General features: G+C 58.4%; 1 protein-coding gene across 5 annotated transcripts in view; it reads right to left on the reverse strand.

Moving 5' to 3' along the window:
• Nucleotides 1-26,970, reverse strand: part of Casz1 (castor zinc finger 1) — a 140,632-nt gene that overhangs the window by 45,053 nt on the left and 68,609 nt on the right. For 3 of the 5 annotated variants that reach the window (XM_063235505.1, XM_063235506.1, XM_063235507.1), the window contains exons 3-4: nt 18,584-18,635; nt 6,673-6,711 (exon numbers count right to left, since the gene is read on the reverse strand). In XM_063235505.1, coding sequence (XP_063091575.1) covers nt 6,673-6,688 — 16 coding nt within the window. In that variant the 5' untranslated portion in view covers nt 6,689-6,711; nt 18,584-18,635. Of the gene's footprint in view, nt 1-6,672; nt 6,712-7,122; nt 7,320-18,583; nt 18,636-26,970 lie in introns of those variants that run through there. The other 2 variants (XM_063235508.1, XM_063235504.1) reach the window with 1 other exon arrangement.

The raw sequence follows: 26,970 nt of genomic DNA on the forward strand, positions 1-26,970 counted from the left end.
AGCCGTCCTCGGGTGGACCAGGGCCCTGGCTTGCAGCGGCCATGACTCTGGAGCTGCAGGGAGGGAGGCCCTGGTCAGAGGGAGGTCAGGATCACAGCCGGGGAGAAGATGCGCTTCCAGATGGACTTCCGCCAGTTTCTTCCCGCTGGCCTCCTGGCCTCTGCTGCCTTCCCACTGCACAGGGATCCCCCACCTGAAGCTCCACCGGCTCCTCTAGGGTCCTGTCCTCACCCCTCGTGGTCCCTCTTGGTTCAGACAAAGCCCTGTGAGAAACGCTCAACTTGGGTCGGTTCTCTCTGGTACCGCTTGGTCTTTGGGACCAGAAAATGGATCTGTCCTCTCTCTCTCCTCCCTCCCTGTCTCCTGCAAGGCCAGACAATGCCCTCACTTCAGCCCAGGAGGTAACAAGAAAGGACCTCCTTGGCTGCAGGAGGGGATCTCAGTGTCACACAGTCATGGCACTAGCAGAGCCCCAGAGGGCAGAGGGCAGAGGGCAGAGGGCAGGTCCACAGACACCCTAAGGGCAGATCCACAGCCAACTCAGGAGCACCCCAGGCCCGAGGTCCGAGGCCCTGGTAGTCTGGGCTGCGCCTCATGCCCCAGGCCCTCTTCTTGGCTTCCCTGTCTACACTGACAGGGTCTACCAGCTGGAGGGGTCCTGCCTGGAAGGACAGGTATGCTACCGGAGGAGGAGGAGGCCATCAGCCTGGCAGGTGGGGAGACACAGTGGAGGTGGTGATGGGCCAGGGAAGAAGCAGGAGAGAGGCTCGGACCACACTGTCCCCGGTACTGCCCCCCGTACCCCTCCTGTCCATGCTCCACACCCTCCCTGAGGCACGTCATGCTCACAGCAGTAGCTGCTCTGGGGCCCCATCCACGTGATCCTACCTTTGTCCTCAGGTCCCCTTGCCCCTTCACATCGACCCTGACCTCAGTCCCATTTCCTCCTGTAACCAGGCCAAGAAAGGTCTTCAAGAGCTAAGACCCAGGTCCCCAGGGCAGAGCTAGCATTTCCTGCCTCCTCTTCTGCCCCACTCAGAAGCCGGGCGGGCACTTGGGGAAGAGGTACATCCATCAATCAGTCGCACCAGCACTTAGGTGGGAAGGCACGAGCCTCAGCCCTGTACCAGGCACTGGGAGGGGATGTCAGCACAGGGGCTAATGGTCCTAATGGTCACCATTAGGAGCAGCCACGGCAGAAAAAAACAAGGTCTGGGCCCTGGCCTCGGCCTCCTGGGGTCGCAGCACGTGAGTGTGAGCGCTGTCCCGGCAAACCAATGTCACAGGTAGAACCAGACCCTGGGAGCCACAGGCCCGAGCCAGCTACTCTCTCTTATCCCTTCCGTGGCCAACTGGGTGTGAGGCTGGCAAGGTGGGAGGGCAGGAGAGTTGAGCAGGCAGCCTGGTGACAAAGGCAGAAAAAGGTGGCTGCACAACCAGAAGCAGGAGCTGGGCTGCGAGCAGGCGAGGGGCTGGAGGACTGGAGCGGCTCGGTGCGAGGCTGGAGGGTGGGTGGCCGCGGAGATGTGGGTCAGGTCATTCAGCTCATCGCTGCTGGGGAGACCTGCAAACCTGGGTGCTGGGGACCAGGCTGCCATGTTTCAGCACCTCCCTCGCTGGCGCTCCCCAGAGGCTGTGGACACAGGCTGACCAACCCGTGTGGCAGGGGCTCCTGCCCTACAGGCTCTCAGGTCCCGAGAGGCTGAGGTGTGAGGTGCTGGTCACCAGGCCTCCACCTTCCAAAGCCTGGCAGTGAGGCAGTGCCCCTCCCCCACAGGCTGAGGCCCAGCCTGAGGTCCTGAGTTCTATTCCCAGCACAGAAACCAAAAAACCAAAAGACACACAGGCCAACGGCCTTCCTCCCCCTTCACCCCTTCCCGTTCTTGCTGGACCCCCAGTAGCTGCTGCTTGCCTCCGCAGAGCCCACATCATTACAGAGCAACTTCCTTTGCTCTCTGAAGATGAGGACCAGGAGAAGCAAAAGGAGGAGGAAGAGGAGAGGACGGGAGGAAGGAGAGGCAGCACTATGGTGGCAGTGGCGGCGGCAGCCAGAGTGGTCAAGGCTTGAAAGCCAGCCCTGGGAGGGCAGTCAGACGACGATCCTTGGGGCTTGGGGCTGGCAATGACCCGCCTCCAAGCCCCAGGCCAGCCCCAGGCCAGCCCCAGGCTGCTGGGGAGGGTGGGGATGCCCTGGCAGGGTCCAAGGAGAGCAGCACTCAGGGCCAAGAGCCTTCCCGAGCCCCACCCAGTCCCCTGCCTGGGCAGTGGGCAGGGCTTGAGCCAGGGGCAACAGCTTTAATGAGGAGATGCTGCCGTGACTCAGCCCTCCAAAGGTGCCTCCATTTATTTTATTTTTCCATCATAAAAACCCAAGCTGCAACTCAGCCAGATTCCCTGGCTGTGGGGGCAGGGAGGACCGGCAGTGCCGAGGAGCAGCGCTGGGAGAGGACTGGCTGGTCTGGCTTCCAACCCCGGGCCTCTCTTGGGAAGCAGGGTTCTCCTGGCTGGGCCGGGACCGGGGCCGGGTCTGCCTAGGGACTCTTGCAGCCTGCCTTCTGTCCTGCCTCTTGCGGAGAAGGCTCTTCTGGGCCTGCTGTCTTGCATTTTGTCTATCTTATAACAAGTCTCCAAGCTGGTCAGGGCCTGGACCACCCTACAACCCAGAGCTGCCTGTTTCAAACACTTTCATCAAGAAGGTCCAAATGACATGCTTCTCGCCCTGTACACTTAACCGCTTCCCCCAAGTTGGTCTCACGGAACAACACCAAGCCGGGTGCTGGAGAGCCAGAGAGCTGAAAGGTCATCTGATTTCTGGTCCTTCCCGTCATCACTGGCCAGTGAGAGCCAGGCTGTCGGACAGGTACCAGGAAACGTGCTACCCCTGAGACAGCCCATGCAGCGCTTGGCGCTAGAGGCTCCTTCCTGCCAATATGGCACCACAGCACCTACCCCTGTAGCAGACTGGCAAAACCGGTGCCCAACCTGGCTGCAGGGGCTGGCCCGGCTCAGACTGGTTAAGTGGGTGTATCTGGCCAAGTACAGGCTGGAGGAAGGAAGATCGAGGGTAATCTGCTCTGCCCCGAACCCAGCACACAAACACCGCAAGACCGTCCCAGTCACGGCTTTGTGCTGGGTTGGGAGCTGGCAAGGTTGTGAGAGCAAGGTCTCTACTCTCCGTCAGGCCGGGCCATGAACCGGTGGCTCACAGAAGTTCTGTGAACCTGGAGGCCTTTGCTCTCTGGCGCCTGACTCCACCTGAGAGAAGTTTGCAGGCTTGCTTCTCCCACTCCCTGCGAACCAGGTCCCCTTAAAGCCTGGAGCACTAGGAAATTCCACGCTAGGACCCAGGCTGATTGAGCCCACTGGGTTCTGCACTCTCTGGCCCACGATCCAGTGATGGGGACTGGGGGGGGGGATCTATCTACATGCGAGAGGGTCCCAGTCTGGTACCCCAGCAGGAAGAAGAAACAGGCTTTGCCAGAGAGGAACACTGAGTCCACCTTATGACGCATCCGGATGACAAAGGCTTCAGCCACGGTACCGTGTGGGCAGCGCTGCCCGTCGTCAGCTGACCCGGGCTCCACGGTCACCCCTCTAAACTCGCTCTGCTTCCTCTCTGGCCCTCTACTCAGTGGATCCTACCTTGGATCCTCTACTGGACAGTCCCTCCACTTGTCCAGCTCCCACCACCAAGGCCAGAGGAGGAGCACTGCAGGGAGACTCCTGCAGTTTCACAGCCATTTGCACTCTGGCTTCCATTTTTGTTCAGGCCCAGGAATCAGCCTGACAGGGCCCTAATCCTGGGGAGCTTCCCAACTGCGGGATGGATTTACCTGTGTCTGAGAGCGGCCTCCCCTGCTCCCACCCCCTCCCGCTCCCTCCCCCGGGAAATCACTCTAAAAGGGCCTAATGGAACTGTGTCCTCCTCTCTTCCTCTCTCTCCTCCCTCCCTCTCTCCCTCCCTCTCTCTCTTTCCTCTTTTTTTTTTTTATTAGCATTTGTGGAATTTATTCCCAAACTCTCCTAATCTTCCGTACACAACCATTTGATTTGCATAACCCAACCCCCTCTCATAAAAACTGGCTGCTAGTTTAATTAAAAAATGTAAATTTGCTGTCATCTCGGGGCCTGGTGAATTAGGACGACATCGGCATTTTTTATTGCTAAAGACGTCCAGATTGATCCAGCCCTTGGCTGAACTATGGAGGGAAGAAGGGGTCCACATGGCCGCCAAAGGTCTTGAGGTCCTGCTGTCCCCTCCTGAGAAGACTCAACTCTCTTGGCACTGAATTACTTTTGGTCTGAATGCTTCAGTACTAGATGTGTCCAGGCTGGAGGAGGCGGTAACCCCTGATTCAACAGTCTGCTGGCAACTCTGTGGGGCCCAAAGGGGGCATCTTTACCCTCATACTCTGCTAAGAGGCAATCAGCTGAAGCTCCCTCGTTATCCCCAAAGGAAGAGAACCCTGCATCCTGCCAGCAACCAACCCTGGCCAGAGTGGAGCCCTGTGTCCCTTGCACCTTCCAGAGCTGAGAGACAGGCTTGGAAGTGATAGGTCCTTCCTTCCCATGTTTTTGTTTTGTTTCTTTTTGTGAAGTGAAGAAAAAGTCCTTTTCTTCTTAAGTCCTGAGATTAAGTGAAACTTCCAAGTTCAGAGAAAAGACTGAGATGGTATCATCAGATGCCTCCTCCAGGAAACAGAACTTTGACATTCCGGACCTCCCCTCTCTGAGTGGCCAGAGTCCCGGCCTGGATCCCACTGGGAGTGTCTTGCTCCAGCTGACCTCTGGGGGCCATTGTGGCTTCTAGGAAAAGTTTCCAGAGCTTGTCCCTAGGGTGCTGGGAGAAGTCTCTAAGGCTCCAGGAAGTGCCACGGGAGGTTCTGCCATTTGCTTCCCGCCAGGCCATCGGGACGCCCCACAGAAGGCCCGTGCAGTAGTGGCCCCACAGCAGCCCAGGAGGGACTGACAGGGCAGGAGGATGGGTGCCAGCTCCAGTTGGCACCCAGGATGGAAGGAGGAAGCCAGGAGGGCCTGCCTTCCAGCTGAGTAATGCCTGGGTCCTATATGCCCGCCCACGAGCCCAGGCTGGCCTCCACCTGGTAGGGGGTGGTGCACAATGGCTGGCCCATCTCTGAGGGCTGCTCCTTAGCTGGGCTGGGTGGGGGCCCCATTTCCGAAGAAAGGGGGTGAGGCCTGAGAGCTCAGCGATGAGACACCTGATTAGAGGTGGGGGCGGGCTGGTTCCCTGCAGGCCTGGAGGGTGGGGAGGGACAGGGGGCCTCTGGACACCTTCACCATTTTGCCCAGCAGGGGGCGTCCCACCCTTCCTGGGCAAAGAGGTCCTGGGGACCTCTACCTCCCATGAACCAAGATCACACCTGTGGGGGCCACAGTCTAAAAGCTCTGTGAAAGTCTCCCTCTCCTACCACACACGCCCCTTTGCCAAAGCCAGCCACCATGCCACTCAAAGGGCCACCTCCTGCCCTCTCAGCCTACTCCCCTTTGACCTCAGAAGGTCAGGGGTCAACCCTTGGGTCCCAAGGGATCCATGAACTTGAGCCTGCCATGAACTACAGGCTTAACAACCCTTAACAGCCACCAATGCCATCTTCCCTTCCATAAATGGAACAGAAAGGTTCAGAGATCAGTCCCAATGAGTGATTTATCAACATGTTTGTTTCTTGTAAGACTTTTAGGAGGAAGCGAGCTGCTTCAGAAGACCTAGGACGTCAAGGTCCTGAGTAAAACTTGGTTTGGGTAGGAGAGGGCTGGAAGGAGCCAGAAGAGCTGGGGCAAGTCTCCCTCAGCTCAGGCACAGGTTGGGAGCCAGGATGTAAAGAGAACCACTGAACAAACTAGATCAAAACCAGCAAGACACCCGGTTCTCAGGATCGACTCTGCCCAGGGACCAGCAGCTATGTGGAACCTGACCTCTGGGTCCCGGACCAGGGCCCCCAGACCCAGATGCCTAAAGTTAGTCTGGTCCATCAACACCTCCAGGGCGGGGGCTCAAAGGGGGACCGGGAGAGTCCTGGGCCCCTCACTTTGAACTGATAACAGCAGCCTCAGCCCACAGATTCTCAGGTGAAAAACACTCATTAGCCATAATAAGCAGCTTGATCATCCGACACAGCCTTGTCCCAAATAAATTAAATTCCTTTGCCTTGAGACAGTCGCCCCGAAACCAGACTAACCACCTTTCCCAACAGGACGCTGCTTTCAAAAACTAAACCACCCCCCACTAAAAAAATAAAAACACACACCCCATAGCCAGACGCAGAGATCTTTAAGGAGGAGAGGGGAAAAAAATGTATATGCGTATTTTTTAAAAACACAGAAAAAACACGGAGCCACACAAAAACATGGAGCACAAAAAACCCCCACAAAAACCCCCTAAAATCATTTCTCTGGGTGCCCCCCAGCTCCCTGTCCTCTCGGTTCTTTCACAATGACAAGTATTAAATTAGTCACAGTCACTAAGCAAGTAACAAATAATAACAACCAGCTCGCCATCCAGGGAGTCGGGAGCGCAGGGGCGGCGACACCGACCCCTCGGCCCGGCCCGGCACCCTGCTCCACCGCGAGCTCATTGGACTAAAAATAATAACTTCCGTAAAAGAACCGAAAGAAAAGTGAAAGAGCCTCCCGCGGGTTCCCACCAGCCAGTACCTGTTCCGAGATCCATTCTGCGCTCCTTGGTCCCAAACTCTTCGAGGCACGCCAGGCAGGGAGGCACGGGAGAGAAGAGGAGACTCTGTTAGTGTCTCTCCGGGCCCCGATCCCGGCCCCGACCCGGCCCCGACCCGCCTGCCGCCGCCGCCGCCGCCGCCGCGCCCCCTCCCCAGCAACCGGGCCCCGCGCATCGCTGCCGGGCCCGGCACCCGGAGTCCGCCCCGCGCCGCCGCCCGCTCCCACGCTCCGGCCCGCGCGCCCGGCCTCTCCGAGTTTCCGAAACTCGTCCTGGGCCGGAGGAGGGCGCGGGGCCGGGGGCGCGCCCGTCCCGATCCAGCTTGTCCCGGCCCGGCCCGGCCCGTCCAGCCCCGGCCCGGCCTCCGCGCGGGGGTCGCCGCCTCGCGCCCCGGCCCCCGCGCCCTCCCCCGGCCCGCTCCCGGTCCTCACCATAGTCGGAGAGTCGAAAGCCGAATTCACTTAAATAATCAACTTTCATAATACTTAATTAATGCCTAATTGCAACTGATTACTCCCCGAATAACAAGTTGTTTTAAAACCCTGATGTCATTGCTCCTGACGGTAACACTCAGGGTAACAGTTTGGCAGGAGGGAGTGGGGCGGGCGGGAGCGGCCGGGCGCTGCCAGGCGCCGAGGTGATTGGCAGGCCGCTCGCGGCGCCGCCTCCTCCTGGCCGGGCCGCGCGGCTCCGGCAGGTGAAAGAGCAGAGCTCGGCCCGCCCGCCGTCCGCGCGCCCGCCCGCCCGCCCGCGCGCCCGCCGCCGCGCGCCTCGCCTCGCCTCGCCTCGTGCTGAAGTGAATGGGCGAGCGCTCGCCCGCTCAGCGCGCTTTCCTCGGGCGCGCGCCCGCTCCCTTTCCTCACACGCGCGCGCCTCGCTCCTCAGGCGCGCGCCCCCGCGCTCGTGAACTGAAAGGTTCCCTCAGCCTTTGACTTGGCGGGCGAGGGGGAGGAAGGCGGGGACTACGCGCACCGGGCCACGCACCGGGGTGGCGAGTGAGGGGGAAGTGAGGCGCGGGGACGGCGCTCGCGCACACGCGCCAACTCTCGCCGGTCGCCGGCGCGAGCGTTCACACACGCCCTCGCCTCGCGCGCCTCAGGAGGAGAGCCGCCGGCCGCTGCGCGCTCCCGCCAGCTCCCGCGCGGCCCCGCAAACTTTTCGCGCGGGCACGCAGGTGCGAGGCGGCTAAGGGGGGCGCGCCCGCCAGGACGCGCGAGCTAGGAGATGCTTCCGTTGGGCTTTAGGGGGGCTGATCGGGGTTCCCCAACAACCCGGCCGGGTTCCCTCTTTTTGTCCGTGTGGCCCTTTGAGTTTGAAGCAGAAAGCAGTCGGAGCGCGGCTCTGGGTGTGTCGGGGACACTCGCACGTCAGCCTCGCGCCCGCCTGCACCCGCGCGCGCCAGACACGCGCTCCCGGCACGTGCGCCGGGGTTTCTGCCGCTTCTCTTGGGGTTACCCCAGAACTTGGGCCCCCTCCCTGCCAGTCGCGCTTTTCCAGCCAACGCACGCGCCTTGGTCGCCTGACCCCAAACTTCGGTGCAAGTGGGATCCGGCGCCCCCTTGGGTCCGTGCCACCGCCTGGAGCGCAGACCCCAGCCCCCGCCAGGGCGCCACCTGCTCCTACAGCGGTGACCCCGGCTCAGTGCTTGCTCCCCTGGTATCCGACCTCACTTTCTGTCTGTGTCAGATCGCCGAAGGGCCAAGTACTCTGTCCTCTCCTTGGCTCTCCTAGGGCCTGTCTCTGCCAGGGCCCCCCACACCCCACGCTCCCCGCAACCACCATGGATGTTCATGAGCCAGGTTTCCCACTCGGCTTGGAGGGGCTCGGGGAGAGCCAGGCCGGGGTCGGGACAGGACTGCGCCCAGTGCCCCCTGCTCCCTTCTCCTTTCCTGTTTCAGGAGGGCCCGCACTGCCTTCCAAAGAGGGAAAGGTGACAGGCCCAGCCCTCTCCACCTTCCGGGCAGCATGCAGCAAAATGGCGCTGGCCTATTTTTGCAATATTTCTATTTTGCAAAGGGAGGGGCCCCAGGGAGGCCTTGGGGCAAAGACCTCAAGGGAGTTAACAATCCACTCTTTCTCCTACTTTCCCCTTCTTGCCTCCCTCTTTTTTCAGATTGTTCCTTGGTTCTAAATGGCTTCAGTAAGAGTGTGCCATCCCCCTTATCCCACGGCTCTCCTCATGACTTCCTGCCAACCTCCATTCCTGCCTGCCTGTCCACATCCCTGTGAGCAAACAACTGCTGGAGAGACCCAGGGGTTTTAGTGATGTCCCTTGGCCCTAAAGCCCCAAATAGGGGAACAAATCTTAAACCAGCCAAGCCACACTCTTCCCAGAGGCTGCTCCTGGGAATGGGGGTGGGGGTGGTCAGGGAGGAGGGCTCGCTCTGCTCCATGGGTGTTGCAGAGAGGGCATCTCTGTCCAAGACTCTTGTGAGGTACACTCCTGCCCCTAGGACTCCCCAAAGCAAGGATTCGTCCCTTGGAGCTTTGGATTACAAAAAACCAGATGATTGATCCCACACCCCAGTCCTGAGCTTCTGCTTTCTGGGCTGGGCAACAGAGGGTAGAGGGAAGTCTGATGTTGGAGGTTTGGGGGGCGATTTCCAAGTGTGCTTGAAAATGTCTCCATGATCTGTGGCAGCACACGCCTATAATCCCAGCACTCCGGAGGCTGAGGCAGGAGGATCCTTATGAGTTTGAAACCAGCCTGGGTTACAAAGTGAGCTCAAGGCCAGAATTGCATAGGGAGACCTTGTCTCAAAAAGACAAATAGGGCTGGGGATTTAGCTCAATGGCATAAGCGCCTGCCTGGCAAGCGCAAGGTTGTGAGTTCAATCCCTGGTACAAAAAAAAAAAAAAAAGAAAGAAAAGAAAACATCCCCATGGATGAGGAGCTCCATGCAGAGGGGACCTCCTAGCCTCTGGCTGGCCTGAATATTCTGCTGGGCTCCTGCCGATGGGGCCAGGACTGAGATGAAGAGGGTCTGGGTGAACAGGAAAGCATCTCTCTTTCAAGTTACCTGGCAGGGCCAAATGGGTCAGCTTCCTGGTAACTCAGCAGTCCTGGTGTGCAAAGGTGGGGGAGGACCGGCTGATGGGGCTGGCCTGAGAAAGCTGGAAGGAGGCAGCACATATCGGGGCGGCCAGAGGGGCTCCCGTGGCAGAGGGAGGTGACCGGCTGAGACAGCGACCACAGTCAGCTAGCTGCTGCAGGCAGAGCGGGCCCTGCCCAAGAACGAGGACCTTCCCTGGGGAACAGGTCCGAGAAGCCACAAGCTGAGGCCAACCTACTATGTTAGGGTTTGAAAAAGTCCAAGAACAAGGCTGAGTGGTGAGGTTGTGGGTGTGAAGCAGGTGTAAAGGAGGGGTCCCCAGGTTCCTCCTCACCCATCTCTGGGGTGTATTTACATCAAGGAGAAAAGCCCAGAACAAACTCAGGTGACTCTTGAGGCTATGGCTCCCTTTTGCCTTGATGCCCCGGATGCAGTGACACCTCTGTGGCCTGGAGGCCACAGTGAGCAAATCCATGCCCGGACTCGGGGTACAATGCCCAGTGCCACGGTTCCTCCTGATTCCAGGGCCCGGGCCTGGAGCCTCCAGCTGCACCCCAAGAGAAAAGCCAGACAGAAGCTCTGCAGCGGTGATCCCCGCCCCCCAGCAGCCTTGGCCAGCCCGGGGAGAGCCACCTCTGCTCGGGAGTGACCTGCCGAGGCTGGCTGCGGTCCCCTCGCACCCTCAGCGTGTGCCCACTCATCCCTTCTCCCTCCCGAGCCTGGGGCCTTCTCACTCACCGGCCTGTTTACACACCAGGTATCTATCTCATGCTTTATCTGCTCTCATTTTGAATTTGTAACTTTCACATAAACTGGAACAAGGCTTCTTTTGTTCCTGCACCCCACCCCAGGATCCCAATAAACTGGTTCCCTCTCAGGCGACTGGGCCAGGGCACAGATACCTTGGCCAAAGGACCGCGTGTGCATGTGAACAAGCATGTTTGCACCTGTGAGGCGTCGGTGTGTGTGTGTGTGTGTGTGTGCGCGTGCGCACGAGCACACTCCCTGGGCTGATGGAGGGTGGGAACGTCAGGAAGAGTGGGGGGCAAAGCGTGCACGGGGAGCGGGGTGGGGGGCCGAGGTCGCGGGCTCGGGCAGCTTGGTGTCAGGCGGGGAGGCAAACAGGGACGAAGAGCAAACACGGGAGGATGGAGCCGCAGTGGGTGGCAGAGCGCGGGGCCGAGGCCACGCTAAGTGTAAGGCAGACACAGGGATCACATTATGGCAGTCAAGGGGCTGGTACAGCCGCGCGCCCGGCCCCGTAATCCTGTTAGCCAGCAATCTCCATTCCGAAAGAGCTTCATTTCTTTGTGAATATTTGTAAACTAGATATCTAATGGAAAATTATAGGAAAATTATAGTGAAATTCATGACGGAGAAATCCGATTATCCCTAATTCAATTATGCCATCTTAGCCCACACAGCACATTTCCCATTTTTTTCCCATAAATACCGATGCCAGGGGTCCCGGTAATCAAATAAAATTGAAAATCATCTTCCCATTAAATTCAATTAGCCGCAATTTCTAAAGCCTATCAGAGATTTTAATTACTAAATTATAAAATTCTCCAATGCTAAATTGAAACCAAAAAAATTGCACATCCTTATATTTCAGAGGAAAAAAAAAAGGGCCAGCAAAATCCTTGAAAAAAAAAACGCCCTTCTCTGTGTGTCCAGCTGTAAAGCAGTTGCCCCACTTGAGGGCCTCACGGTCACTGCCTCCTGGCAGCTGGGATGGGGCTGGACAGGGAGAGGGTCCAGCTGGGGAGGCCCTGTCGGCAGGGGTAGACCACACCCCGACCCTAGCCAGCTCGGCACACTGGCCCGTGTCACTTTGGCCGTCCTGCTCCTGAGGTGCCCTCAGTTCCGTCGCCTACCCGGACATCTCTAACTCTCAGTGGCACTTTCTTGGCCCATGAACCAGGCTTGAGCTCAGGCCACAGCTTGGCTCACGGTTCTGTGTTGGTTGCAGGACAGCTGACCAGCCAAGCCCCTGCTCTCTGACCACTCTCAGGGCCCCCGGAATGGCCTAGGCCAGGTGGAAGTTGGGAACAAGACGTAGACCCGAGGATGGACAGATACCACGGGATGGTTCCAGGGCCCAGTGTCATCTGGGGTTTCCCAGGGGCCGTGGATCCTGGCCAAGGACCAGCCTCCTGGAACAAGAGTAGGACCACGTTGGCCAAATCAGGCTTCTCCCTGCAATCCCAGCTCGCTCTGTTTCCCTCGCCGTCTCCTGGGAGTCAGCAGCCCTGAGCTGGCCAGGAGGGATACCCATGCCCCTGGGGGGGACTCGCCCTTACCCAGGCCCCCCTGAAGGGACGTGCTGGCCACAGCCTCAAGCAGCAGCCTCTCCTGCCCCACCCAACCCCTTGCACCACTTACCTACCCACCTCTGAGGGGTGCTCCACAAGCCAGGAGAGCCCGGGGCGGTGGCACTGGCGGTGGCATAAAGTGACTTGGGTCTAAAACCCAAGCGAGATGGCTTGGTGGGCAGCAGGTGACCCCGGAATACTTTGGGAAGTTGGCGGCAGACTTGCCAGCACCCTGGCACCCCAGGAGCAGGGAGCAAGGAGCAGGGAGCAGGTTTGATTTGCCAGGCAGTCAGGACTGCCAGCCGGAGAGGCACCCGCAAACAAAACAAAAACAAAAAAGTTAATTATCTTTGGCTTTTTCTTAATAAATATCCAAACTGGCCTGGCCGGATCCTCCACTTTGGAGGGAGAAAGAAGAAGGAGGAAAAATAAAACACCCAACAGATCCATTCTCTCCCTTTGTCTCTGGCGCTTGTATTTATCTCTTATCAGAAGCAGTGACAGTTTCACATGAATTCCCAAATTCTGTAAATGCAACAGCACGGCCACAAGAGCTGTTTTTTTCTTTTTTTCTTTCTTACATTTTGGGGTGGGAAAGCGGGGTGTGAGAGAAGAGAGAGGCAGGTGGGAAGAACAAGGGTGAGAAACAGGAACAGAAGCCAAGGCAGGAGCAGGAGGGACAGACAGACGGAAGCCCAGGGGCCCTGAGGACCGGGCTAGGTGGCCTGGTGGGCAGGGACGGCGCCCCGTTCTGCAGGGTCCCGTTGGTGTTTTAGTCACCTACAGCGCTCTGAGGTGGGGCGGGGCCGGGTGGTTTCTAGTGCTAAAACTCTGGACCTGTCTACGTTGCACTGGCCACCCCGGCTGTCCCATGACGGCCCCTTTCTGTGCCGAGCCTCCCTTCTGGGAATGTGGCCGGGAAGAGAGGATGGGAGCACCCAGGGGAGGGAAGGCAGCTGTCTCTGTGGGCGTGTGGGGGTGAGGCTTTCCTGAGAGGAGAGCGAACCTGGGAGAAGAGGGATGCACGTCACTGCCCGGGCCTACATGTCTGGATGGTGCACGTACATGCCTGAGCCCAAACTGTCAGGAGCATGTGGCAGGGTATGTATGATGACGGGGAGCCGGGACATGGAGCGGGCCCTCCCTCAGGAAGTGCTGGCTCTCTCTGCATCCCTCTGTCTGCATTTGCGTCCCCAGCTCCAACATCCTCAGGCTGTGCAACCTTCGCCGAGTCACTGGCCCTCTCTGAGCCTCCCATTCCTCCACATTGAAAGGGAATAATAGTCAGCGGTTGCCTGTAGCTGTGGGGGGTGCTTCTGAGTATGGGGTTTCTTTCTAGGGGAATCAAAATGCCCTAAAATCAGACAATGGTGATGGCTGCACAACCTTGTGAATCTCTTACTAACCACTGACGTGTACATTTTAGAAGGGAGGATTTTGTCAGGCATGGTGGCGTACACCTGGAATCCCACTTGCCTGGCAGGCTGTGGCAGGAGGGTGGAAAGTTTGAGGCAATCAGTGAGATCTGATCTCAGAAGAAAAAAAGGAAAAGCTAGACATGGCGGAGCACTCTGGGAGGCTGAGGCAGGAGGATCACAAGTTTCAGCCAAGATTGGGCAACTTAACTTTATAGTGAGAACTTAAAATAAAATTTAAAAAATAAAAAGGTCTGGGGATGTAGATTGCTACAAAGTCTTGGGTTCAATCCCCAGCACCAATAAATGAATAAGCAGGCTGGGGACGTGGTAGTTCAGTGTGGTGGGGAACCCCTGTGGTAGGGTTCCATCCCTCGAACCACAAGAAAAGTGTGAATTTTATGGTATATGAATTATGTTTCAATAAAGTGGCTATTAAAAAGTTGGGGGAAAGGGGTGAATCATGACAGTACTGGACTGCAGAGCACAGCACTGGGCCAGACACACAGTAGGTGCTTGGTGAGGATTCTCTGTCCCTAGGAGACTGACAGTGTACACTGCTGGCGCTCACAAACGCCTCCCTCGGTCCCCAGAGTCAGGCCGGTGGGTTGTCAAGCAGCTGAGCTGCCCCGGGCTTGGTGGGGGCTCCTGGGCAGCTGCTCTTTGGCAGGGGTGGGAGCGTGCACGGCCCTCCTCCTGCCTCCCACGGGGTCCCTGGAGAGGCGGCTGCCCACCGTGGCAGGCGGGCTCCGGGGCTGCACACTCGCCCGCTTCACAGACACTGATATTCTCCATGTGCAGCAGACCGTGAATTCACCTTCATACTAGTTACAGGGTTATTTAGCTTCTCCTGACACTGACAATCACAAACTTTAATTCGCTGCTTGGCTTCTCCCTGCTGTGCCCTCTGCCCACCCCCAAAATCCTTGGGAGAGGATGGGAAGGACTGAGGTCCGGCCCTCTCTTGCCAAAGCTTGCCCTTCGCCGTGATGGAGTGAAGGGAGGGGGAGGGGTGGTCAGAAGGAGGCAGTGATGGGCGCAGGGTGGGGAGAGGACAGCGCGCGGAGAGGAAGTACCACGGGGTAATGGGGCTCCCGCCTGCTCCTCCAGCCTGACACTAATGTATGCAGCCTGACATCCCAGCCTGCTGTGAGTGACGACTCAGGGATCAGGCTGCTGGGCTAAGGGTCTGGCTGAGACCGACAGGGGCCGGGGCTCAGGGCTGAGGCTGAGCTCCCGGGACGGGGCAGCTGGCACGGGGCTGGCCCCTCTGCCTGCTGCTGGGCTAGCAGGTGCCCAGTCCTCTGAGGTGAGAGAGCTCCAGTCCAGCAGGCCGGCCAGCCTGCCCCGAGGAGGGTTGTCCCAGCCCCTGCCATCCCTCCTCTGACCAAGGCAGGTGCATCTGCTCAAAGCTACTACCAGACTTCAGACAGGAAATCGAGACCCTGCGACATCACCCACCAAACAAGCGAAGCGCACCAGCCTGAAATGGGCCTGAAACGAGGTGTCCAGGCGCCTGTGTCCTCACCACTGAGAGAAGCCACCGTGCCCTCATCACCGCGGCCAGCCCTGATGCATGCTGCCTCCTTCCTCCTGGGCTCCTGATGATCCCGTCTCCGTCTCCCCTGAGCTTCCACACACTCTCCACGAGTGGCCCCACTTCGGACAGTCCCACAGGTCCCACGGCTCAGACCTTCAGTGCTGGGAACCTGGCTCCTCACCCGCCCATCACCTCCTGCTCCGGTCACCACCATCTTTCTCCAAAGCCTCCTGGGCAAGTGATGGAGGAACACTTGCCCTGACAACCATCCAAGTGGAAGAGGGGACTCCCTCATTCACAAAATCCAAGCAGGCCCCGCCAGCAGCCACTCACAAGGCAGCGTCCCAGAAGCAGAAAGCCTAGCCAGGAGGGCTCACAAAGACCAGAGGCCTGGCAAGGCCCCGGGCCAGGGCGCTCAGAAAGGGGATCCAAGGCTGGAGGGAGGGCGGGGGAGAGGAGAGGAGAGGTGGGGAGATGCATCGGCGGGTCCAAGCCTGTGTCTACTTCCTCCTAGCCCATTCCACTGCCCCACCCCTGCCGGCCAGGGAAGCAGCCAGGGTGGCCTGGGCAAGAGAGATGTCAACGGGGCCGACGGGAGAAGGGGCTTGTTGACTGCAAACTGTCCATTATGGCTCAGATTATAAGCATACTGCACAGGGCTCTCTGCACGATGCCGGGGAAATCCAATACGCTGAAAGGTTAATGCAATCAATTAGGGTGACAAGGAAGTAAAGTAAAGCCTTCCGAGTAGATGAAAAGGAGAGAGAGGGAGAGAAAGAGAAAGAGAGAGAGAGAGACAGAGAGAGAGAGAGAGAGAGCGCCACGAGTTGCAGGGGTGGTGGGGGTGGCTTGGGTGGTGGAAGGCGAGGAGGAGAGAAGCTGGTGGGATGCCGTGCAAAGGCCTGGAGGGAGGCGAGCAGTGTGGAGGCCAGCGGAGGCCGGGAGAGACCGCGGCCCAACAGGAGAGGTGGCCAGGGCAGCTGGGCGGCACAGTTTCTATGCCAGAGCTCCAGCTGCACAAAGCTGCCTTTTCTCCTCGTCCTTCTCTGCCAGCTTTTGCTCTCAGGCTTGGAGCCAGCTGCCAGGTTAGCAGGGCCACGGGGCAGTGCCACAGCATCTTGGTCCCTGATCCAGACAGAGCCTGGGCCTGGCAAACAACCTCCGGGGCCTTCCCAGCCAGAACTGCAGTCCCCAAGTGGCCGGCTGCCTCTCAGCTGCCCACCGCAGCTGCAGCGCTTGCCCCAAGCATCCTGGTCCCTCCCTGCAAGGCAGAGTGCGGTGGTCAGCATCTCCCATCTTCTAGGGCTCAGGTCACTTCCCAGGTCAGCCCACGGACAGCCCAGGGCTCCCAGGCCACTATGCAGGATCCTCTGGACTCAGGGGTCTTGCCTTCCCTAGCGGCCCAGCCCAGAGGACGCCAGGGCAGGGGCCTGTCCAGCGTGACTGCTTTCTCCAATGTGACAGTGGAGACTCAGGCTCTGGGACCCTCCCTGTCCAGTCCCAGGCTGACTGCTTTCAGTCGCAGCTCACTCACTCGTCCCGACAAGATGTCTTCTCACCTTGCAAAAGAGGAAACTGCATCTGACGCTAAAGAGCTTCCTATGGAAGACAGGAGAGGAGCACAGGCCTCCCTGGATGCTAGGAGCGCCGGCTCTGAGGGCCTGGGGAGGAGAGAAGAGCTGGCATTTCCCGAGGGAAAGAACCAAGCAGAGATCAGGCCATAGGACAGGAGGGACAGGGTCTCACCAGCAGACCAGGAGATCAAGCAGCCTCTTAGAAGCCCAGCACAGGGTCCCAGACTAACACCCAGGACCAACAGAGCCACCTCCCGAGGACGAGGGCACAGGATGTGGCACGCGGCAGGGGGTGCACTTCAGCACAGGTACCACGGCAAATTTCAGAGTCTATCTATTTTACAAGAGCAGAGAGGAGAAGGGTGCAGAACCTCCAAGGCTGGGGCCTGCAAACATTCCCCATCAAAAGCCACTTAGTGAATATTTCACACTTTGTAGGCCAGGTCCTGCTGCAGCCATGCAACTCTGCCGTCAGAGTGAAGCGGCCACAGACAACAGGAAAACCAATGGGCACGGCTGTTCAAATAAAACTTTATTTATAAAAACAGGCTGTGGGCTAAGTGGGACCCAGGGGAGGTCCTGTGCCCTGATCCAGAAAATGAAAACACACGGGGCGCTGAGTTTGAGGGCTCGGATGACACCTGCTCCAGCCTGCCCTTGGGGATTGGAGGTGTCCAGCCTGGACCTTCCTGGGCTGAGGTCTAGAGCAGAAGCGAGGCTTCCGGGGAGACTGGAGGGCAGGAGAAAAGGATCGGGGAGAACAAGCCTTGCACGGGAAGCAGATTCCTAGCTCCTGGCATCCTGGGAAACCCTGCCGACGGCCTGAGACTCTGAGTGAGGGTCGGAAGGGCCGGAGGCCCCGAGAGAGGAGTGGAGCTGAGGCTGAGGGCAGGAAAGAGCGGCCAGAGGGAGCCAGAAGGGTCGCAGAAAGGGAGAAAGGCAGAGGGGACCCAGAGTGGTGCTGTAACCAGGGTGGTGCTGGCGGCAAAGCGAGGAATCCACGGGCCCCAGCAAGAGCGCAGGGCGCAGGCCGGGCCTGCCCTACACCGGGCCGCCTCTGATCACGTTTTCAGGGCCACTGCCCGCCAGCGCAGACAATGCTGGGGGAGCCTTTGAAGTCCAAAAGGGATGCCGCGGTGGGAGCCTGGGGGACTCTCCTCCCTTCTCCAGTCCTCCTAGGGGGGAAGGGGCCAGCAGGACAAAACCCAGAGTCGGTCACAACCGCCCCGAAACGTGAGAGACAAAAGGAAAACAAACAGGTTTGGAGCCAGGCGCACGGTGCGTGTCTGTCCCCTGCCCTGCCGTGCAGGGATGATGGATGGCTGCAGCCAGCCGGCTTGCTCGCCAGGGCTGGCCCCGCTATTTACATAACACTGGCGTTCCACCGGTCACCTCTGACACGGCACTGCCTGGGGCCCGAGGCCCCGTGGCCCCTTGGTTCCTCAGTTTCTCCAGCCACTAGGGGACTGTGACAGTCTATGAAAGCACGGCCAGGCCAGGGCAGCCTTGTGTGCCCAGCCTCCAGGGGAGCCCTGGATCTGGAGAAAGGCTGGACAGTAGGCCTCAGCCTCCCTGCTGCAAGCCTGGCAAGGAGGAGGCCACTCAGTGGCCATGGTGGCAACACAGCCACCACGTGGAGAAGGCAGTGAAGGGCTGCTAGGGTTTCCAGCCCACATGGTTCTCCAGGCAGGGCTAGACACAGAGGTTCTGGGGAGCCAGAGCCCGGGATCTCCTGTGCCCCGGAGCTGCATGCTGCCCAGAGCACACCCTTTGACTCAAGTCTGTGACCCACACCCCTGCAGCCATTTCCAGCCTGAGAGCCAGGCAGAAGCTCCCGGTGGGCTCCATTGTTCCCCCGCCAGGGCCCCGTGGGCAGCATGGTGCCCATGCCCTGTCTTCACCTTCCCACCAGTTCAGCCCAGGGTGACAGTGTGTCAGGTGAGGGGTCACCAATACCAGACAAGACAGCAGTCAGAGAAGAGATTTAAGCCTTACCTTGTGGCAGGTCCTACAGGTGCCTCAAACGTAGCGGGGAGGTCACTTCATCCTGGGGAGGGACAGAGAGGAGCTGTTAGCCTTTCCAGGAGGGAACCTGCACCCCTTCCACTCCAGCACGTGCTTTCCTGCCCGTGTGCCCAGCGCCTTCCTGGTGTCCTGTAGGCTGAGGACACAAATGCTCCAGGCAGAGGGGTTGGTGACCCGGACGTGCTGAGCAGGCTCTGATTCTGCCCATGGGAGTATACACCAAGCAAAGTTCGAAAATTCGAAAAGCAGCAGCGGCTGAAGCTGGGGAGCCGCGGCTCTCAGGACACTAACCAAGCAGAGGAAGGTGGCACCAAGCGTTGCACACCCCTCCGTGGAGGCAGACACGGGATGTGGGTTTGGGGGCACTGGTTATAAGGCCTCTAGGCTTCCACAGAGCTGCGGTAGCTGATGCACTCGGGATGCCTGGCCACAGCCTCAACCACCACATTAGTCTTTTTCTTTGATCCCTAAAATAAAAAATGACAGATGCCAGCCGGATATAGTGGCTCATGCCTGTGTCCCAGAACTCTGGGAGGCTGAGGCAGGAGGATCACAAGTTTCAACCGCGCTTGGACAACTTAGTGACTTAGTGAGATCCTGTCTCTAAATAAATCGTTAAGGGGGCAGGGTGGGGGTTGCTGGAGACGTAGCTCACTGTGAAAGCCCCAAGTTTAATCCCTAATATGAGCAGGGGTAGGACAGATGCCAAGGTGTTTGTTGGAGCAAGTAGATGACTGAGAGGTAAGAAGAACCAAAGCTGGGCACCAAGGAGCCTCAGATCCTCAGGAGCAGGCTGTGACAGCACCTTCCATGCCGTGGTGAGACACGGCAGTCCCTGCTGGGAGCCCTCGTGAGGATGGGAAATGGCCTGACCATACAGCTCGTCTTCAGCCAACACACAGCGCAGCCCAGCTGGACGTCCAGAGCAGGAGTTTGGGGAATCAGGCTGACACGGGACAGACTCCGTGCATGGAGGGAAATCCTCGGAGCCCTCTGCCTGCCCACCTGGCCCCACCGGCCTTGCCTGGCCGGGCTGCGTCCTGACCTCAGCATTCACCCCAACTGGGTGGCTTGTTGTTTGTTACCTTTTCTTCTTCTCGCCCCCTCATTTGTGGCTCATCAATGATGCAAGAGGAATAACTAGAATTTCCTTAGGCCTCGTAATCCCCAAATCAGATTGGGGGATTGTGGGAGATGAGGTGACCTTGTACGAGGCTCCCAGAATGCCACCCTGTCCCATCGCTGGCTCTTCTGTTCCCAGGACATATTTAGACAGATAATGCTAATTGCACTTGACACGCCCTCTTAAGGAGGGCTGGGTTCTCTGCCAGCATTTGTCGCCTGAACGGGGCTGTGAGGGCAGAGAGTGTCCCCTGGGGTGGAGCCCAACCTGCAGGATTCAAACTGGGAGGGCTGAGGGTCGGGTAGGCATCAGGTGGTCGGAGAGGGCTGCACTGTGGGCCTCTGTGAGACTCAGAAAGCGAAGCGGGGGTCGGCAGAGAGCTGCGTGGACACTGAGATGCTGTGGGGCAACAGAGAGAAAGGGGGGCGCTGCGCAGAGGCGGCAGAAGTGGGCAGAGGCCTGGAGAGGAGCAGGGCTGGAACTGCAGGGGCCATGCGAGCTGGGAAAGCAGCCCGACCGTGGGCTCGGTGTCCAGGCCACGCTCCGAGACTCCCGGCCTCTGACAGAGCTCACGTCCCGCCCAGTCGGCCCTGGGCCTCACCCGGGGTGTCATCGCCATCCCGTCCATCCTGAGCTCGCCTGCCTGAGATCCCTCAAGGCGCCCCGGCCAGCCTCTCTTGAACCCCCAAAGCCCCCCAACTCCACAAGTCCAGTATCTCTCTTCTACCACCTTTTTCTCCCCTCCCCTCCTCCCCGGCAACTGTGCATTTATTAATTCATGAGGCACTAATTAGTTCTTTGTTTAATTTTGTGTTAAACAGACTGACCGGAATGATAACGACTTGCAGTGCGGTGTTGCCGTCCCCAACCACCCCTGTTTTCTGACAACAAGGGAGCGCGGGAGACCGGAGCGCTGAACCCAAATCCCTCAGCAGTTGCACTTCATTAAGTCAAAATGTGACAAGAAGCTTAGAGAGCAACTTGCAGATCTGATCACACAGAACAATCGGGAGGAAACTTTCCAGGAGTTGGTCGGGGCTGGTGGAGGGCGGAGGAGGAGGGGCAGGGATGTCTATGCACCAGCCAGGACACATGCGGGAGTCCCATCCCTCCTCTGCCTACCCTGGGCAGGTGGCCTGGCTGACAGCAGCGGAGAGGCCGTCTCTCGGTGGACACAGGGACACCGGGCCCCCAGGGGAAGCCCAACAAGTACCCAGGCCTTAGCAGCTGGACTCTCTCCGAACACAGGACCTCGTATCCGCTAGGCAAGGGCTCCAGCGCTGAGTTACACCCCTAGCTCATTGCTGGCCTGGATATCTTTTCTTCGCTTTTTTATTTTTGAGACAGATTCTCTCGAAATTGCTAAGTTGCCCAGCCAGGGTTCCAGTTTTTGATCCTACTGCCTCAGTCTCCCAGAGTGCTGGAAAGACAAGCGTGCCCTCAATGTCCCCAGCTGCCTGGGCGTGCCCTACTCTGTCTGCCCTTCACTGGGCCTGATGCCTGGTGCTGGCCCTTGTGGGCGAGTGGTTAGCACACTAGGGGGCTGGTAGAACGCGGTGCAGGGAAGGAAGGGTTCTAAGAGACGGGGTGAGAAGCTAGCAGCTGGAAAGCCCAGAGAGTGGGCTCCACCCTCAGGCAGGCTGAGATTCAGTGAAACCCTTCCGGCCAGGAATATGCTCAGAGGTCATGGCAGAAAGCACCCACGAGATGCCAGGGTACCCACTGTCCGCCAGCTGTCCACCCTTTCTTTTTCCATCTGTCCATCCACTCCTCCATCCCTCCGCCCTTTGCTCTGTGTGCTTGATCCTAGCTACACAGTCACACAAGTGAGGACGGAGAGGTTGAAGGCTCTGTGCAGAAGTCTGGCAAATCAGACCCAGATCCAGGTCCTGCAGCCTGTGAGCTGGGGCGGCTGGCTCTCGGCAGATGGCAGGGCTCGCGGTGACAACACCCCAAGGCCTCTTATCTGTCTGAAAGACCAGGATCTTGGCCTCAGAGGTGTCCAGCTGCTGACCCCATTGGTTGTGGCACAGACAAGGAAGGCTGGTATGGAAAGCAAGCCCTGCCCCGGGCTGAAGCCCACAGCTCTGGCCCCTGCTGCTGACCCTGAGTGGAGAGAGGATGGAAGGGAGCGGAAGGGAGCACACGGACAGCTGAGGACCGAGCCCCCTGAGTGGGACGTGCCTCTTGTCGCCTTCCTGTTGGCTGCTGCACCTCTGCAGGGGAGTCCTGACCTCCGGGAAGCTGACCCAGCCCCACGGCCAGGTCGGAAGCACAGTGGTCTCCCTCCCGAGCCGGCAGCCCTGGGCTGCCTTCCCTTAATTTGCTGTCAGGCTGCCTAAGCAAACCAATTAAAACTAATCATTAATTATAAAGGAGAGCAAGAAGAGGAAGAGAGAGGAAGAGAGAGGAAGGAGAGAATGACAGGGACGGCAAGGAGGAAGAAGGAAATGGGCCAGAGAGAGGGGACCCTGAGGGCCCCGCAGGTGGCCCAGTGAGGACCTTGGGCCTGGGCGCTGGGAGGGATCAGAGCTGCTGCAGTCGTCAGGGCTGGGAAGGAAGCCAGGGCGGTGGAGTGGGCTGCCGGGGCGAGGGCCAGGCCAGTGAACACGGATGACCAGCACACCAGGACTCAAAGGAGCCTCATCCATCCGCTGTCCCTCTGGCTGGAGCCATGGCTGTCCAGGACCCGCCTTGGAGCCTGTCCCCCAGTGGCTGCCCAGCTCCACATTGCTCCCCAACCCTCTGGGCCATGGGCGGCCAGAACAGCTGCTGGGCTGCCCGGCGACACCCCCATTGCTGTCTCCATTCTCCTGCCCCCAGCCCACCGCCCCATCCTCTGCCCGGCTGGCCGGCCCTTTCACAGGGGCTGGGGCCATGTCAGCCCGGCAGCTTGAGGAGGGGGGCGGCACGGACAACAAGGGGCGGCGTCATGGAAACGGGCACTTTCCCGGAGAAATATTCTGTTTGGCCTCCCTCCTGCATTGAGGAGCTGTCAGGAGCCTGAGTGAGAGCCACACTAGCCCAGGACCAGGCGTGACAAAACCTATTTTCTGCCTCAAATTTGATTGATTAAAAAACTTTTTAGGAAAACCATGTTAAAAGAGTGAAAAAAAAGTGAGAGAGAGAGAGAGAGAGAGAGAGAGAGAGAGAAATAGAGGGAAAGAAAGAGAAGAGACATACTGCAGGGAGTGGAGTTGGGGGAAGAGAGGCTGTGGGGAAGGGGCCTAAAAGTCCCCTCGCTGCAGCGTGGCCTGGGACGCATGTCAGCGAGGCCTCCGCAGCATCTCCAGGCCAAACGCAGAGGTCAGAGGAAGCCCGGAACTTTTACACAGTGCTTAGCAGGACAATGAGGGGCCGCGGGCTCTGCGCGGTCCAGCAGGTGCCGGATCTGGACGGAGGCGGCAGCCAGAGCGGGCAGCCTGTCCCCGCACAGGGACATGGACCTCGAGGCAGGGAGGGGCGGGTGGCAGCAGCTGTCCAGCAAAAGGAGCAGACAGCAGGCCGCTGGACTGGCTCGGTGGTTTTCCCAAATGGAGTCTTGCTGAGGATTTGGCCAGAATCCTGAAAAATCTCTACAGGGTCAGGAGGGAAGACCTTGTAGTTCAGGGGCAGGAAACGGGTTTCCCAACTTGTTCTTTCAAGCCCTGACTCAAGAAATGTTTTAAGGAATAGGCATGAAATAAAAAGGGTGGCACCCAGCCTGGCTCTTGGTCCTGCAGCTGGTGTGGCCTGCTGGTCTCACTCTGTCTTTGACCCTGGAGACCCTTGCCGAATGCTGTGGCTTAGAGGGATTCCCATGTCTGCCTTTGTCTTTGTCTTTCTTTTTTCTTCCTTTTTTTTAGGCAGGGTCTATGTAGTTCAGGTTGGCCTTAGATTCACTATGAAGCCCAGGCTGGCCTCAAACTCACGGTGATCCTCCTCTCTCAGCCTTTGGAGTTCTGGGATTACCATCACACCCAGCTGCCTGCGGACTTTGAGGATATCAGGAGACCCCTGCTCTCTCAGGGTTCCAGAGGAAGAGCTGAACCCCGGGGAACATCATTCCCTCCCAGTGCCCCACCTGACGGGTGCCCAGTTCCACCTGGGCAGGAGCTGATTTTGCCCAGGAAGCAGGGTCCGAGTTGGTGGCCCAGTTTGGGCTTGCCCCCTTTTCTCTAGGTGCCTCCTGGTGTCTGCTACGGAGTCAGCAAGAGGACATTTCTGTGTGTTAGGAGGCGCTCTGCTGTGTCCACCAGACCCTGCCCACTGAGGACACGGTGTGGGGGGAGGCGGGGCCACTGCTGCTCTGACATCTGTCTCCAGACAGATGCCCAGCAAGACGGCCCCTCTCCCCGTCCTTCCATGAGGCGATCCCCGCTCTCTCGAGGCCTACTCCGCAGTGACCGTTGGGTATTTATGGAGTACGTACTGTGTTCAGGGCACTGTGCGAGCATGAGGAGGATACAGCCAGACAGAAGAACGGAGCGGGTAAGAATCAGTTTGGAATCCCACCTCGGCTGCCTCTGCTGCGAGGACCTGCTGCAGTGACCCTTACCATGGTGTCTGGCACAGCAAGCGCTTACTTTCGACTTGTAGAGTCCCTGTCTTGAAAAGCTAGGAGACAGCTAATAATTCCACTCTGTGGTATGGACTCCAAAAATGGAAAACAGTGACTAAGAAAAAAAAAATAACTTGCACATGAATGTTCATGGCCTCACTACTCATGATAACGAAAGGGTGGACATAACCCACGTGTCCATCTATTAAGCAAAGAGTAAGCATGTACATCCACACCATGGAATATTATTCACCGAGGAAGAGGAAGATGCCCTGACCTGGGCAACAACATGGTCTACAGAAAATATTATACTGAGCGACAGAAGACAGGCACAAATGGCCACAGACTGTATGATGGCCTTAATAGGAAATCTCCAAACAGGCGAATCCACAGAGTGCAGGTGAGTGGCTGTCAGGGGCTGGGGTAGGAGTCAGTGAAGGAGACACTGCTAAGGGCCGCGAAGTTTCTGTGGAGCGATTAAGAAGTCCTGGAACTGGATAATGGTGATGGCTGTCCAATTCTGGGGATGTACTTAACGTGACTGATCTATACAAGAGCATTTTACCACAGTAAAAGAAAGTCACACCGCTTTACAATAAAAGCAGCTGGGAAGAGAAGAGCGGCATTAGAGAAGCCAAGCTAGGGGCAGAAGGGGAGACCGTGGCCTCCGTGGTCCTCTTCCCCTCCAGCCCCACGGGAATGTTACACTGGCACTCAAGGTATTCCTAAGTCTCAGCAAGGTACGCTTCACGACAGCCGCAGAATGCACAGTATGGAAGGGCCCCCCCAGTACACCCCACTCGAGTGCCTGGAGCTCCGCGTCCCACATGCACCCCACTGCCACCCAGCAGCTAAGGTTCCTCCTTAGCTGAGACGGAGCCGGCGACCTCCCCACACCGGGGCCCAGGGCTTCCCAAGGTCGGGCAGTTCCCCCCGGAAGGGAAAACCAAGGTAAGCAGGGAGCCAGGTTCTCCGGGTCCCCTCGGCCCTCACCCCACCCTCCTGCTCCCGGATGTGTGTGCGCACAGAAACCCCTGCCTTGGCCCGGGAACTGTCAGGAGATCAACAAACAAAAGCTGCTTCTTGACAGGGAGTCATTTATATTTTAGCTTCGTTCCATTATCCTAACGAATCCTTCATCAGCAGATGCAATATTAACAGCAGAAAATCAGCTCATTACATCCGGGGGGATTTCATCAAGTCGGCAATCATGTGTGCAGCTCCCCAAGCCTTCAAGAGGCCAGTGGGGCTGTTATTTATTTATTTTGTTACTTATTTATTTAATTTTTTGGGCTCTTTCCACATAATTGCACCGCATCTCAGATCTTTAATAAATAATTTGTAGGTCCTGAACTGCAGACAGCTCTGCTCTCTGCCATGAGAGCCTGCATTAGCCAAAATATTTACCAATATTTAAAAGTCATTAGACTCAGGAGGGAAGTGGGGGGGGGTACTTGGTTCTCCTGGAAACGGCCCAGTTTGGGGCTGGGGTGCTTGGCCCTCAGTCTCCTCCGGCCCACTTCTTGGTCTGAGAGTGGCTGTCCTGTCTGGGGACCCTGGCGAGCAGCCTACATCTGCTGTCCTGGGACTCCTTAGTCTGAGTACTGAGCAGTACTGAGAGAAGGCAAAGGCCCAGCACGGTAGATCAGTCTCAGAAGTGGCTCCTCTGAGCCACGCTTCTTTCCAGTGACACAGCCCAGCCTCCCGAAGGGTCTGGCCAGTGGCCACCATGCCGCTGGGCACCCCCGCTGCCACCACAGGCTGGCCGTGCTTTCACAGGTTTTTCCCAGCGGGGGCTGGATTTCTGCCCAGCCAGGAATGTGCTCCCAGATGTCAATTCTAATCTCCCCAGCGCTCTGACAGAATTAAGCTTCAGTTTGTCGGACAACATCCCAAAGTTTCAGAAATCCAGGGCAGACTCTCTAATCAGGCTGCAGGACAAAGGTCTGGCCTGACCCTGTCACTTCCATTTACTCCTCCTGTCTGTCTCCAGGCCTCAGCCTTTCTACAGCTTCCTCCAGCCTCTGTCCTGTCCTGGCCGGTCCCCCCACCCCACCCCAGCCCCCCACCGGGCTCCCCTGTTTCTCCGCCCAGCACTTCCCCTCCCCAGCAGCCAGCTAATCCTGTTGCTCCGCTGTCCAAAGCCCAGGAATCCCTCTGAGCCGGACCTGGCTGGCCCTCGGCCTGCTGGCCCAGGCTTGGTTAACTTCCTGTAGGGAGAGGGAGTGCATGGACTCAGCTCTTCCTGGGCTTCGAGGAGAGGTGCTTGGTCCAGAGCTACTCTTGGACTCTGCTTCCTTTGGCCTCTGGCCTGGGCTCCCCACAGCTGCTCCTAAGCATCCGTGGTGCTTCCCAAACTCCATCCTGTTTGAGGGGAACAGAGTGGGGGCCATGCTTGGAGACACCTAGGTGGGCGGAGACCTCAGCCAACTCTGCCGGCCACTAAGAGTGACCACTGTCAGCAAGTGCAGAAGCAGTGCTGGATCTGAGGTAGGAGGGGCCAGGTCAGGACCAGGCCCCCGGTCTGCTGGGTGGTGGAGCCATTAGGAAGGGAAGGGAGCTCGGGAATTGGCCAGGTTGGCCACAAGTGCCCCTGAGCACCAAAGATGCCTCGCCTTCCCCCACCCACAACATCCAACCCGCTTCCCATCCACAGAACTCTCCTGGGGGCCAAGGCACTAAAACCTGCTGGGT

Source organism: Cavia porcellus, unplaced genomic scaffold, assembly GCF_034190915.1.
Source record: "Cavia porcellus strain 051 isolate PalLab524CR breed Dunkin Hartley unplaced genomic scaffold, mCavPor4.1 scaffold_25, whole genome shotgun sequence".
NCBI classification, from domain to species: Eukaryota; Metazoa; Chordata; class Mammalia; order Rodentia; family Caviidae; genus Cavia; species Cavia porcellus.